The sequence below is a fragment of the Carcharhinus amblyrhynchos genome, chromosome 15, assembly GCF_965287045.1.
Source record: "Carcharhinus amblyrhynchos chromosome 15, sCarAmb.v2.hapA, whole genome shotgun sequence".
NCBI classification, from domain to species: Eukaryota; Metazoa; Chordata; class Chondrichthyes; order Carcharhiniformes; family Carcharhinidae; genus Carcharhinus; species Carcharhinus amblyrhynchos.
In genome coordinates this window covers 12273190-12287224 of record NC_137338.1, presented here as the reverse complement: position 1 = coordinate 12287224, position 14035 = coordinate 12273190, and the positions used below count along the sequence as shown (strand labels likewise).

The window sequence follows — 14035 nt, the reverse complement described above, 5'->3', positions numbered from 1 at the left end:
CAGAACTTAGAGTAACAAAATGGTGACAGAATCAAATCTTGTATTTAAACATTGGATCATGAAAAGATATAAGAATTCTGTAAGAATCCACCAGGGGGCAGAGTAGCTCAGAAACAATCTTGATTTCTGAGCGCTCTCCCTCATGCATATTGGACAAGCTTGAATAAACCGCTTTGTGGAAGCCCTCTACAGTCCTGGAGACTCGGGGCCTGATTTTATCATCAACTTGCGCCCGTTTTTGGGCGCACAAACTTGGTAAAGTCAGGCGTGAGGCGTGTAGTGCGGTCCGCGCCCGTCTCTCCGGCCATTCCCCCTTTACCAAGGCCAGAAAATGGCAACGATCGGGACCGCACCCACAACGGGCGTGACGCCCATTTAAACTGCATGCATTTCAATTGACTTAATGAGCTGCACGCCCAATTTTACCGGTACTTCCCCCTTTACCAGTGCGTTTGCCCATTTGGGTTTGACGTGGAACAGACATGCTCCGATTCGGGCGCTCCAGTCAGTGAGGAGGTAAGTGTCCGACGGCTCTCTGCCGGAGATCAGTGAGGGGGAAGGGGGGGAAAGGTGGGTCCGATGGCTCTCTGCTGGAGATCGGTGAGGGGGAAGGGGGGTCCAATGGCTCTCTGCTGGAGATCGGTGAGGGGGAAGGGGGGAGCGTGGGTCCGTTGGCTCTCTGCTGGAGATCGGTGAGGGGGAAGGGGGGAGCGTGGGTCCGTTGGCTCTCTGCTGGAGATCGGTGTGGGGGAAGGGGGGAGCGTGGGTCCGTTGGCTCTCTGCTGGAGATCGGTGAGGGGGAAGGGGGGAGCGTGGGTCCGTTGGCTCTCTGCTGGAGATCGGTGAGGGGGAAGGGGGGAACGTGGGTCCGTTGGCTCTCTGCTGGAGATCGGTGAGGGGGAAGGGGGGAACGTGGGTCCGTTGGCTCTCTGCTGGAGATCGGTGAGGGGGAAGGGGGGTCCAATGGCTCTCTGCTGGAGATCGGTGAAGGGGAAGGGGGGAGCGTGGGTCCGTTGGCTCTCTGCTGGAGATCGGTGAGGGGGAAGGGGGGAACGTGGGTCCGTTGGCTCTCTGCTGGAGATCGGTGAGGGGGAAGGGGGGAGCGTGGGTCCGTTGGCTCTCTGCTGGAGATCGGTGTGGGGGAAGGGGGGAGCGTGGGTCCGTTGGCTCTCTGCTGGAGATCGGTGAGGGGGAAGGGGGGAGCGTGGGTCCGTTGGCTCTCTGCTGGAGATCGGTGAGGGGGAAGGGGGGAACGTGGGTCCGTTGGCTCTCTGCTGGAGATCGGTGAGGGGGAAGGGGGGAACGTGGGTCCGTTGGCTCTCTGCTGGAGATCGGTGAGGGGGAAGGGGGGTCCAATGGCTCTCTGCTGGAGATCGGTGAAGGGGAAGGGGGGAGTGTGGGTCCGTTGGCTCTCTGCTGGAGATCGGTGAGGGGGAAGGGGGGTCCAATGGCTCTCTGCTGGAGATCGGTGAGGGGGAAGGGGGGAGCGTGGGTCCGTTGGCTCTCTGCTGGAGATCGGTGAGGGGGAAGGGGGGAACGTGGGTCCGTTGGCTCTCTGCTGGAGATCGGTGAGGGGGAAGGGGGGAGCGTGGGTCCGTTGGCTCTCTGCTGGAGATCGGTGAGGGGGAGGGAGGTGGAAGGTGGGTTTGATGGCTCTCTGCTGGAGATTGGAGAGGGGGAAGGGGGGGAAAGGTGGGTTTGATGGGTCTCTGCTGGAGATCGGTGAGGGGGAGGGAGGTGGAAGGTGGGTTTGATGGCTCTCTGCTGGAGATCGGTGAGGGGGAGGGGGGTGGAAGGTGGGTTTGATGGGTCTCTGCTGGAGATCGGCGTGGAGGGGAGAGGGGGGGATTCGCTTCCACGCTGTGATTAGTGAGGCGAAAGGTGGAGGGGGGGAGAGGTCTGTGATCAGTCTGGGTGGCAGAGGGGGTGGGGGAATAAAGGGACCAGTAATGTTGGGGGGGGGGTGGTGGGGCAATGTCTGTGAAGGCCAGCAGGAGGCATTATCCGTCCTGGGAGCGAATTGGCAGGGGAGCAGCATTCTATCTTTTTTTTTGGCGCATGCGCAGTTGGAGGCGCCAATCGGGCCTGCAAGATTTTGGGTGCGTTATGCCCTGCCCACAGGCTTGTGCAGCGCGATTCGGAATCGCTGGTATTTTTCAGACACTGCGGATATGGGGGCGCCGGAGAACGGGTCTAAAATTGGGAACTGAAACACTCCCAGTTTCAAGGCCACCCAGCACTTAGAATCAAAATGGTAAAATAGGGCCCTCAGTTTGTTCGATCCCTCCAACACTGACCCGAGTAATTGCAGAATTAGGAGTGAGTTGGTGCTGTGATCCCAAAGCGAACAGCCCTGGGACATCCCAGAAGAATTTTGCAGAGCACTCCCCCGGTCAGTGGGGCAGGAGGTTTGCATCCAGTCCTCCTGGGCCGTATCTGAATCCACATCCCAGACTCACGGCATCACTCATAACACACTGCACCATGCTTTTTCCCAATCACGTCCCATCTAATTATATTCAAACGTGTGAATGATTGCTCGAAACTTGGTACCTGTTTTAATTGCTTCTTCCACTTCCTGTGGGCTGTTCAGTGTCACCGAAGCATTTCGATAACGTAGCTGACCCTTCCACGGTGATCCATTCTCCCCGTTCTTCAGCCTCAACTCCAGAGGGCACCTGGTCACGATACCTGATGTAAAACGTCACAGTGAGATTAGCCTGCAAGGGAAACTGCTCTAATCGCTTGGAATATTGGAGGTAGTGTGATAAGTGGACAGATATACCTCTACCAATGCAACAGGGAGAAAGAAACGTATTTTTGGGACGGCACCGTGTCACAGTGGTTAGCACTGCTGCCTCACAGTACCAAGAACCAGCCTTCGATTCCCGGGCTTGGGCCACTGTCTGTCTGGAGTTTGCACGTTCTCTCCGTGTCTGCTTGGGTTTCCTCCAAAGATGCATGGGTTAGGTTGATTGGCCGTGCTAAATTGCCCCTTAATGTCAGGGGACTAGCAGGTTAAATATAGAGGCTTAGAGAGATTGGGCCTGAGTGTGATTGTTGTCTGCGCAGGCTCGATGGGCTGAATGGCCTCCTTCAATATGGATTCTATTTTTGGGCACGATATACATTTTTTAAAAAATTAATTCATGGGGCATGGCCATCAGTGGCTGAGGGGCATTTATTGCCCATCCTTAGTTTGCCTTGTTCAGAGGGCAGTTGAGAGTCAAGCACATTGCTGTGACTCTGGAGTTACATGTAGGCCAGACCAGGTAAGAACGGCAGATTTCCTTTCGTAAAGTGAACCAGATGGGTTTTTCCGACATTGACAATGGTTTCACGGTCATCAGGAGATTCTTAATTTCAGATTTTTTTTTATTGAATTCAAATTCCACCACCTGCCGTGGCGGGATTCGAACTCGAGTCCCTAGGATATTAGCTGAGCTTCTGCATTAATAGTCGAGTGATAATCCCAACAGGCCATCATCTCCCCATGTGAAGGCAACTATTCCACGGCATAACCTCGAAGGCACAGTGGAATGAACATGGCGGGTTTCTTACCAGTGCCCCTGGGAAGGGCCACCTCCGACAGCATCTCAAGCACCGAACTCTTCCCCGAGCTCTGGTCCCCGATCACAGCAATGGTGGGTAACGGTAAGTCCTTCTCCAGCCCTAATTCTCTCAACGAATCGATGAGATCGATGTAAGGACGAATTTTCTCTTCATACTCGGTGTACAACAGGCAGCTCATCTCCTGGAAGCAGAGCAATGTAATTAAGCCTCCTCAATTAACGTCTTCAGAGACAGGAGGAACATAACATAAGAACATAAGAAATAGGAGCAGGAGTAGGCCATCTAGCCCTTCAAGCCTGCCCCGCCATTCAATAAGATCATGGCTGATCTGTCGTGGCTCAGTTCCACATTCCCGCCCTCTCCCCATAACCCTTAATCCCCTCTCTTATCAAAAACCCATCAACCCGCATCTAAAAAATATTTAGCGAGGCAGCCTCCACCACTTCAACAGGCAGAGAATTCCAGAGATTCACCACCCTTTGAGTGAAGAAATTCTTCCTCAACTCTGTTCTAAACCACCCCCCCCTTTATCTTGAGGCTGTGCCCCCGAGTCCTACTGTCCTTTCTGAGCGGGAAGAGCCTCTCCACCTCTATCCTATCCATCCCATTTATCATCTTATACGTCTCAATGAGATCTCCCCTCATTCTTCTAAACTCTAACGAGTACAAGCCTAGTTTATTCAGCCTCTCCTCATAGTTCAACCCCCTCAACTCCGGTATCAGCCTAGTAAACCTCCTCTGCACTCCCTCCAAGGCCAAAATATCCTTGCGTAAGCGCGGCGCCCAAAACTGCACACAGTACTCCAGCTGCGGCCTCACCAATGCCCTATACAGCCGCAGCAAGACCTCCCTACTTTTATATTCAATCCCCCTCGCTATGAAGGCCAGCATCCCATTCGCCTTCCTGACCACCTGCTGCACCTGCAAGCTGGGTTTTTGCGACTCATGCACAAGGACCCCGAGGTCCCTCTGCACCGTCGCCTGCTGCAGTTTTTCACCCCGTAAGTAATAGTCCTTCCTACCATTATTCCTACCAAAGTGGACCACCTCACACTTGCCAACATTAAATTCCATTTGCCAGTTCCTGGCCCATTCGCCCAGCCTATCTAGATCCTTCTGTGGGCGCTAAATGTATCCCATACATGGTGACATTTCATTAGACGGCCTGGTCATCTTGTAAACAATCTCAAATCTTGTAAATAAGATATCAGACCATCAAATATAAGAGCAGAATTAGGCCACTTGGCCCATCATTCCTGCTCTACCATTCAATCATGGCTGGTCAGTTTCTCAACCCCATTCTCCCGCTTTTTTCCCCGTAACCTTTGATCCCCTTACCAATTAAGAACCCATCTGTCTTGAATACACTCATTAACCTGGCCTCCACAGCCTTCTGTGGCAATGAATTCCACAGATTCATTACCCTCTGGGTGAAGAAATTCCACCTCAAATCAGTTCTGAAGGGTTGCCCCTTTCCTCTAAGGCTGTGCCCTCGGATCTCCTAAGTTGACCTATGTCGTGCTCTGAAACATTCTGAAGCCATGCAAGGCTCCGTATAAATTGGAATGCGGAATGGATAATGATGCAAACGTGTAGCTATTTTTGACTGTCAGCCCAAGTCACTGCCATGTGGCTTTTCAGTCTTTTTTTAAAATCAATTTTTTATCAGCTCTTTTTAATATGAGTTTATTTATTTATTGGTCACAAGTAGGCTTACATTCACGCTGCAATGAAGTTACTGTGAAAATCCCCTAATCACCACTCTCCGGTGCCTGTTCGGGTACACTGAGGGAGAGTTTAGCATGGCCAATGCACCTAACCTGTTGTGATCAGATGATAAGGGGTCTTGGGCGGCATGGGGAGCACGGTGGTTAGCATTGCTGATTCACGGCGCCAGGGAACCGGGTTCGATTCCTGGCTTGCGTCACTGTCTGTGAGGAGTTTGCATGTTCTCCCCGTGTCTGCGTGGGTTTCCTCCGGGTGCTCCAATTTCATCCCACAGTCTGAAAGATGTGCTGGTTAGGTGCATTGGCCCAAACAAGCACCAGAGTGTGGTGATTAGGGGATTTTTACAGTAACTTCATTGCAATGTTAATGTAAGCCTTACTTATGACTCATAAACTTTAAAAGGCTCCCCTCTTTTCTCACTCCTTGTTTGACCACAACAAGTTGTTTTTTTTCAGAAGGACAAGCTTGTCAAGTCCGTGAGAGCTTAACTGTTTACACACTGTGAAATAAAGTGCACAATTACACAGGTCCTTGTGAATCTTTTAAGTAAAGAAGGTAGTTTTTATTGGACACAACTGTGACTAGATTTAGCAATGAGGCAGTTTAAAGACATAAGGATATGATTTATCTGTTCATCTGCAAACAACACTGCTGTTCGGGGGTTATTTATACAATCATTGTCTGTGGCACTTGGATAGTCAAAATCAAGAGAACAGCAGTTTGGGTTGGAGAGACCGAGTGTTAGCATCTCCATTGCCTGTCTTCTTCTGTGAAGAAAACAGATGGTTAAACGCTGCAAGGGTTAGATTCTGACATGACTCTTTCTCCAACTGCTCAGTAACCCAAATATAATCACGGCTAACATATTTCAGTTGCAACTTGATCATAGGTGGAAATTCCTCCCTCAACCAGGGTCCTGTTATCCAGGTGATTATGACTTATGGTTTTCTCCGCCAAGTGGAGCACCCAGGTGAGTGTCTGGACACTTTCTTAATTGCACAGGACGCGGGGCCCACGCAAATTCATGTGGGCAGCACGGTGGCACAGTGGTTAGCACTGCTGCCTCACAGTCCCTGAGACCCAGGTTTGATTCCCAGCTTGGGTAACCCAGTGGGCTCTGAATGTTCTCCCCATTTCTGAGTGGGTTTCCTCCAGGTTCCCCGGTTTCCTCCCACAGTCCAAAAGACATGCTGGTTAGGTGAACTGGCCATGCTAAATTCTCCCTCAGTGTACCCGAACAGGCACCAGAGTGTGGCAACTAGGGGATTTTCACAATAACTTCATTGCAGTTGCATGTAAGCTTACTTGCAGTAATAAATAAACTTTATTATTTTAATACCATAGTTAAGTAAAGTTTATTTATTAGTCACAAGTAGGCTTACATTAACATTGCAATGAAGTTACTGTGAAAATCCCCTAGTCGCCACACTCTGGCGCCTGTTTGGGTACACTGAGGGAGAATTCAGCATGGCCAATGCACCTAACCAGCATGTCTTTCGGACCGCAGGAGGAAACTTGAGCACCCAGAGGAAATCCACACAGACATGGAAAGAACGTGTAAACTCCACACAGTCAGTGACACAAGCCAGGAATGAAATCTGAGTCCCTGGCACTGAGAGGTAACAGTGTTAACCACTGTGCCATCCCCTGGTGTGTCTTTGTTGCCAGGTTGTCTCCATTTTAATGGTTTAGGAATGCAGAACGTGTAATGATGACTGTGATCTCAAGTCACTGCAATGTGGCTTTTTAGTCTTTTTTTAAAATCAATTTGGGGTCTGCAGCCAGTAACTTCAAGTCATTATTTTGTCTGGAGCATGGTTTCACAACACAATGTTTGTTCATATTTGGATAGACATAGATCTCTGCCAGCCACTTCCAGCATGAAACCCCAGCAGTGATGGGAGGAAGCAGAGGGCTCAGCATCTGACCAATTGCCCACTTCAGTCTTTGATTTGTAACAAGAGACTCTTGATTTAAAATGCTTTACCAATCCCCAGTGTAACCACTAGATGGAACCATTGCATGTTAAAGGGACCACAGCTCCAACAGCCAAGGAACGAACTTCAGACTTTTATTCTGGGCAGATATTTTAAGGCTACAAAGGTGCCATATATTTACAGTGAGATTTCAAGCTTTCATATTTATCGAGTGTTGGTTAGGCGTAGCTGGAGTACTTTGTGCAGCTCTGGCCACCTCATTATAGGGATGCACAGCGGCACTGCTACCTCACAGCACCAGGGACCCGGGCTCAATTGCTGACTTGGGTCACTGTCTGTGTGGAGTTTGCACGTTCTCCCTGTGTCTGCGTGGGTTTCCTCCGGGTGCTCCGGTTTCCTCCCACAGTCTGAAAGATGCGTTTGAACCAGATGGGTTTTTCCTGACAAACAACAATGGTTTCGTGGTCATCAGAAGATGAGTGCATTGGCCGTGCTAAATTTTACCTCAGCGTATCTGAACAGACTCCAGAGAATGGCAGCTAGGGGATTTGTATGTAATTAACATTGCAGTGTTAATGTAAGCCTACTTGCGACACTAATAAAATAAACTTTAAGAGAAAGGATGTAATTGCACTGAAGGGAGTACAGAGGAGGTTCATCAAGCTGTTACTTGGTCTGTGACTCAATTTTTAAATGGTCTAGCTGCTATGTTGCCCCTTAGTGCCAGGGGGACTAGCTAGGGTAAATGCATGGGGTTATGGGGATAGGGCCTGGGTGGGATTGGGGTTAGTGTAGACCCAATGGGCCAAATGGCCTCCATCTGCACTGTAGGATTCTATGACTCTGAGGGCAATTGGGGATTAGGGATGAATGCTGGCCAGCGACTCCCTGACTGGATAAAAAAAAAAGGTACCAAATTTCCATCGCCTTTTGTGAATAAAAATGTTTTCTAATTTACCTCCTGAAAGATCTTTGATCCCCTTAGTCTTCGCAACAGCAGAAATACTCTCTCTCTATCCAATCGTTCAAAGTGCGCTTTGAAATCAGGGAGGGACTTTGGCCTGGAGTTCCTTCTGGTACTTCCACCGACAGCACTCACCTACAATCTGTTCGACTCACACCCTACAATTAATTTCACAGTCATGATCAGAACATATCTTTGGCTAATCACGTTCTTTCAGAAACACTGGATGGGATTTTCTGGTTCTGCCCAAAGTCATTGGATCTTTCGCTGGTCCGTCAAATTGACCATCCCACCTGCAACAATTTCCCTGATGACAGCTTAGATCATTATTTATTGCAAGATATAAAATCCCAACAATTAACAAGCCAGACTCAGCACCCAAAAGGTTTTATTTGATACTTCCTTTTCTTAGAGTTCATCGCCAACCCATAGTTAAATGAGGATGGTAATGTGGCTCTGGAGTCCCTGTGGGCCAGGCCAGGTAAGGACGGCAGATTTCCTCCCCTGAAGAACATATTTGAACCAGATGGGTTTCTCCTGAAACATTGAAACAATGGTTTCGTGGTCATCAGAAGATTCTTCCCTCCAGATACTTTTTTATTGAATTCAAATTCCACCAGCTGGCAGGATTTGAACTTGGGTCCCCAGAACACTAGCCTAGCACTAATACCACCAGGCCTCCCCCCTCTAATGTCCTTTGTGGCTCTGCTGTCTCACTGAGTTATCCAATTAACTCCCACTTGAATGTTCGTTTCCCATAGCCCTGTAAATGTTAGGCCTTTGCATGTTTACCTGAGTCTCTTGCCAAGTTCTTTTCCTTTTCACTAATCTTCTACTTCCTTACCTACAGTGCAGGAACAGGTTGAGGCAAAGCGTCACATCCTTTTCATGTAAGGACATGACTGCATGTGCTTGCACGCTATTTAGAATCATAGAATAGAACCGTTTTAATCCCTACAGTGCAGAAGGAGGCCACTCAGCCCATCGAGTCTGCACCAACAACAATCCCATCCAGCCCTTATCCCCGTAACCCCAAGTATTTACCCTGCTTATCCACCTAACTAACACTCCTTGGGACAATAAAAGGCAATTTATTATGGCCAATCAACCTAACCTGCATGTCTTTGAAAGAAACCGGAGCATGTGGAGGAAACCCATGCAGACACGGGGAAAATGTGCAAACTCCACACAGTCACCCGAGGCCAGAATTGAATCCAAATCCCTGGCACTGTGAGGCAGCAGTGCTAACCACTGTGCTGTCCCTTTGATGATAAAGCCAACCACACACAAACTTCACTGGGTGCCCTCATGTGATCCCTGCACTTGCCCAGTGAAGCCCTGATTAAGTGAACTGGGAATCATAATTCCCAACCCTTTCCCAGAAAAGAGATGCTGAGGAAAGGATGATGTGGAGGTCTTCAAAATTATGGAGCGGTCAGATGCAAAGCAGTTGTTCTCACTTGTGAAGGCTGATTCCAGGGATGGTGGAAACTGATGTATAAGGAGAGATTGACTAGGTTAGGATTGTTTTTGCTGGAGTTCAGATGAATGATGAGGGGATCTCATAGAGATTTATAAAATTCTAACAGGATTAGATCGGGTAGATGCGAGAAGGATATTCCCACGGGTGGAGGAGTCCAGAACCAGGAGTCACAGTCTAAGGATTCGGGTAGACCCTTTAGGACGGAGGTGAGGAGACATTTCTTCACTCCAAGAGTGGTGAGCCTGTGGAATTCATTACCACAGGAAGTAGTTGATGCCAAAACATTGAATGTATTCAAGAGGCAGCTGGATATAGCACTTGGGGTGAATGGGATCAAAGGTTATGGGAAAAAGCAGGATTAGGCTATTGAGTTGGATGATCAGCCATGATCGTGATGGATGGTGGAGCAGGCTCGATGGGCCAAATGGCCTCCTCCTGCTCCTAATTTCTCTGTTTCTATGTAAGTCCATAACTAGGTAAATGTGAGATTGGTACTAATAAAACCAATAAGGACTCAGGAAAACATTCTTTGGGCAAACAATGCTAGGATGTGAATCTCACTACTACAAGTTACAATCAAGATACACAGCCGAGATATCATTAAAGGCAATCTCACAGAATCACTACAGTGTAGAAGAAACTATTCGACCCATCGAGTCTGCACCGACTCTCTGACTGAATACCTTACCCAGGCCCCCTCCCTATTCCCTCTGACCTACACATCTTGGAGACACTAAGGGGCAATTTAGCACAGCAAATCCACCCAATCTGCACAGCTTTGGGCCATGGGAGGAAACCCCACGCAGACACAGGGAGAACATGCAAACTTCACACAATCGCCCAAGGTCGGAATTGAACCTGTGTTCCTGGGGCTGTGAAGCAGCAGTACTAAACTGCTGTGCCACCGTGCCGCCTTGATAAGTATATGAGGGAGACAGGAGCAGGCGGATATGCAGCCAGGGTGAGGTGAATTGGTAAAGTCAGCTTGGAGTGAGGCATGTACAGATTGGTCAAAAATTCCTGAGATAAACACGGTGAGGTGAATGAAAGGCACACCATAGATAGGGGGTGGTACAGTGGTTAGCACTGCTGCCTCACAGCACCAGGGACCCGGGTTCGATTCCCGGCTTGGGTCACCGTCTGTGCAGAGTCTGCACATTCTCCCCATGTCTGCGTGGGTTTCCTCCGGGTGCTCCGGTTTCTTCCCACAGTTCGAAAGACGTGATGGTTAGGTGCGTTGACCCGAACGGGCGCTGGAAAGTGGTGACCAGGGGAATTTCACAGTAACTTCATTGCAGTGTTAATGTCAACCTTACTTGTGACTAATAAATAAACAATATTGATCAAAGTAGAAATCTGAGTTATTCCAATCTCCTCCCTCTTGCAATAAACTAGCAGCAGCTATAATTCCAGCCAACCTGGCGATATTTCTGTGGCAGTGTGCCCCCCACCCTTCTCCCTGGGTATTCAAAGAACACTGTAACACAGAGTGAGGCCCTTCGGCCCTCCAAGCCTGTGTCGATCACACTTACCTATCTAAACCAAATGCTTATATCCTTCTATTCCTCGGTTTGATCATATGCCTATCAAGATAAGTCTTAAATGTGGCTGTCTCAACCACCCCGCTTGGCAGCGCATTGCAGATGTGGTCAGGTTCAAGCCAGTGTGTCAAGGCAATAGAATCATAGAACCCTACAGAGCAGAAAGAGGCCCTTCAGCCCATCGAGTCTGCACCAACCACAATCCCACCCAGGCCCTACCCCCAAATCCCTACCTATTTTACCCGCTAATCCCTCTAACCTACGCATCTTAGGACACTAAGGGGCATTTCTTTTTTAGCATGGCCAATCAACATAACCCACACATCTTTGGGCTGTGGGAGGAAACCGGAGCACCCAGAGGAAACCCACACAAGCAACGTGCAAACTTCGCACAGACAGTGACCCGAGCCGGGAATCGAGCCCAGAACCCTGGATCTGTGAAGCAGCAGTGCTAACCACTGTGCTACTGTGCTGCCCAAGAGAGGTTTGTGAGAAACGCAGCTCACAGTCAAACAATTTAGTCAAGTCAAGTTCTGAAGGAGCAAGATATTTTATTTAATGTTCTTGCAAGACCAGGTGTCCAATAAAATAGGCACACCTTACATCGATTTGCAGCACATTTTTATACTTTTTTACAAGCACTGTAATGGCTTTGCAATGTGTTGTTCTCCCCTAATTGGTGATCCCTGTCCCATCTATGTGTTGTCACTCCCCTATTGGCTCGAGGTGCCCCAAGTTTCCATCCCCTCTACTCCCCATCTAACAATGTCTCCTGTTATCACAAGAGTGCATTAGTAAACTCATCCATCTTATCCAACACTGTTACATGTCCAGTTCAGATTGGCAGTAATCAATCCTTTGCCAACTTAATCACTGCTGTCCCGACTATCTCAGTGACCTTTTTCCCCCTTTTATGCTTAGTTGTAGAAACAACACATCTTGCAGACCATTTGCTTTTTGTAACTTGGACCTCGTACATTCCTTCAAGATGTGGTGTATGCTTCACTGCACACTACACCTCTGGTGTTATTTCTACACCACAGGCAGTCTTTTTATTGTCCCTGACTATTGCTCTGTTAGCAGCAGCGAATCTTATGCCCTATGTTTGTAACTAAACTCACAGTTGTTTCCATAATGTGGGTTATCAATGCGCCTGGCTATATCCAGTCTACCTGACTTTAAGCTATTTCTCTATGGTGTACAGATATATGTGTTAACAGCATCTTTACCTGTTGCTCACAGGTTTTTAACCAAATGGAGATGGACCCTTGACAAGAGGGACTGTGGCACCCCACCAATGCTCCCCCACCACCCCCACCCCCCAACCGCCACCCCTCCTTTCCCCCCATCCCCTTCAGGTTCCTGGTCACATGAAATGGAAGCTATGCGGACTATCAGGGCGGGTGTGGTACCCTCCCACGGGCCCTACTTCACTCATTCCCAGATCCCAAAGAGAATCCCCACCCACACAGTGTGTGGATTGCCGTCGCTGGGAGTAAAACCCTCCTGAAAACCACCTCCCCCTCCCCCAGCAGGAGCCTCTTGGCTCTGCCCTGCCCCCTCCCCCAGCTTCCTCCCCCCACCCCACCTCTTCCTTGCGCGCCTGCTGTGTCAGTTCTCCAGTGAAATTCAACGCTGGTTCCCTTTGCAAAACAGAAAGCGATTAGACCGAAGCGATGAGCAGGTGTGGGGCGGAAATAGGGACAGTCTATTCGACTCTGCAACTGTGATTGACGAGCAGGTTAAAGAAAAGGCAGATTATAAAGTGCACCCACCTCAGTAAACTGGACCGTGTCCAGTGTTGAGTTTCTTACTGACACTGCGCTGATAATTCGGTCCCTTTATTTTTGTGCTTTCATCCCAGACAGCCCACCAGAAATTGGATTAATTTCCAGATTCTCTTAATTGTTTGTGTGTGTGTGTGTATCAGCAATGGCCTTCTTATCTCACTGAGTTTTAGTTTCATTTCTGAAGCGTCAGAATGATTTTGCCAAGCCTTTGTCACATTATTTCCTGCAGTTCCGGAAAGGCTGGAGCCTGGGGAGAGATCTCTCAAGGAGAGAGAGAGAGAGAGAGAGAGAGAGAAACAAGTTAAAGAGATAAAGGATTGAAGGAAAATCTTGAGTGAAACTCCCTGTTTGTCAAAACCCCTCGCCATTATCAACTCTTGGACCACTCCTCACCTCCTCCGCTGTAAACAATGATGGTAGGAAGTCTCACAACACCAGGTTAAAGTCCAACAGGTTTATTTGGTAGCACAAGCCACTAGCTTTCAGAGCGCTGCTCCTTCATCAGGTAAGTGAGAATCCTGTTCACAAACAGGGCATATAAAGACACAAACTCAAAGACATGGAGCAGTGCTCCAAAAGCTAGTGACTTGTGCTACCAAATAAACCTGTTGGACTTTAACCTGGTGTTGTGAGACTTCTTACTGTGTAAACAATGATCACAGCCTGTCTGCCCAGTCCGCACAACATTCATCAGAAGTCTATTTAAGTTGATTCGTTTATTAGTGTAACGAGTAGGCTGACATTAACACTGCAATGAAGTTACTGGGAAAATCATACCCTACTGGGTTTAAAAGCTTTCTTAACATGACTTGCCCCTATGTGACACAGTGGCGGCACAGTGGTTAGCGCTGCTGCCTCACAGCATTGGGGACCCAGGTTCAATTCCAGCCTCGGGTCACTGTCTGTGTGGAGTTTGCACCTTCTCCCCGTGTCTGCGTGGGTTTCCTCCAGGTGCTCCGATGTACTCCCACAGTCCAAAGATGCGTGGGTTAGGTTGATTGGGCATGTTAAGTTGACCC

At 48.9% G+C, this 14035-nt stretch overlaps 1 protein-coding gene across 2 annotated transcripts in view; it reads right to left on the bottom strand.

Annotated features, from left to right (window-relative positions):
* Nucleotides 1-13179, bottom strand: part of LOC145353073 (interferon-induced GTP-binding protein Mx3-like) — a 44421-nt gene extending 31242 nt beyond the window's left edge. The window contains exons 1-4 of one of the 2 annotated variants that reach the window (XM_080203415.1): nucleotides 13002-13179; nucleotides 8197-8360; nucleotides 3562-3754; nucleotides 2554-2691 (exon numbers count right to left, since the gene is read on the bottom strand). In XM_080203415.1, the coding sequence (XP_080059541.1) occupies nucleotides 2554-2691; nucleotides 3562-3751 (328 nt within the window). In that variant the 5' untranslated portion in view covers nucleotides 3752-3754; nucleotides 8197-8360; nucleotides 13002-13179. The remainder of the gene's footprint in view (nucleotides 1-2553; nucleotides 2692-3561; nucleotides 3755-8196; nucleotides 8361-13001) is intronic. The other variant, XM_080203416.1, reaches the window with a different exon arrangement.
* Nucleotides 13180-14035: the final 856 nt, after the last annotated feature.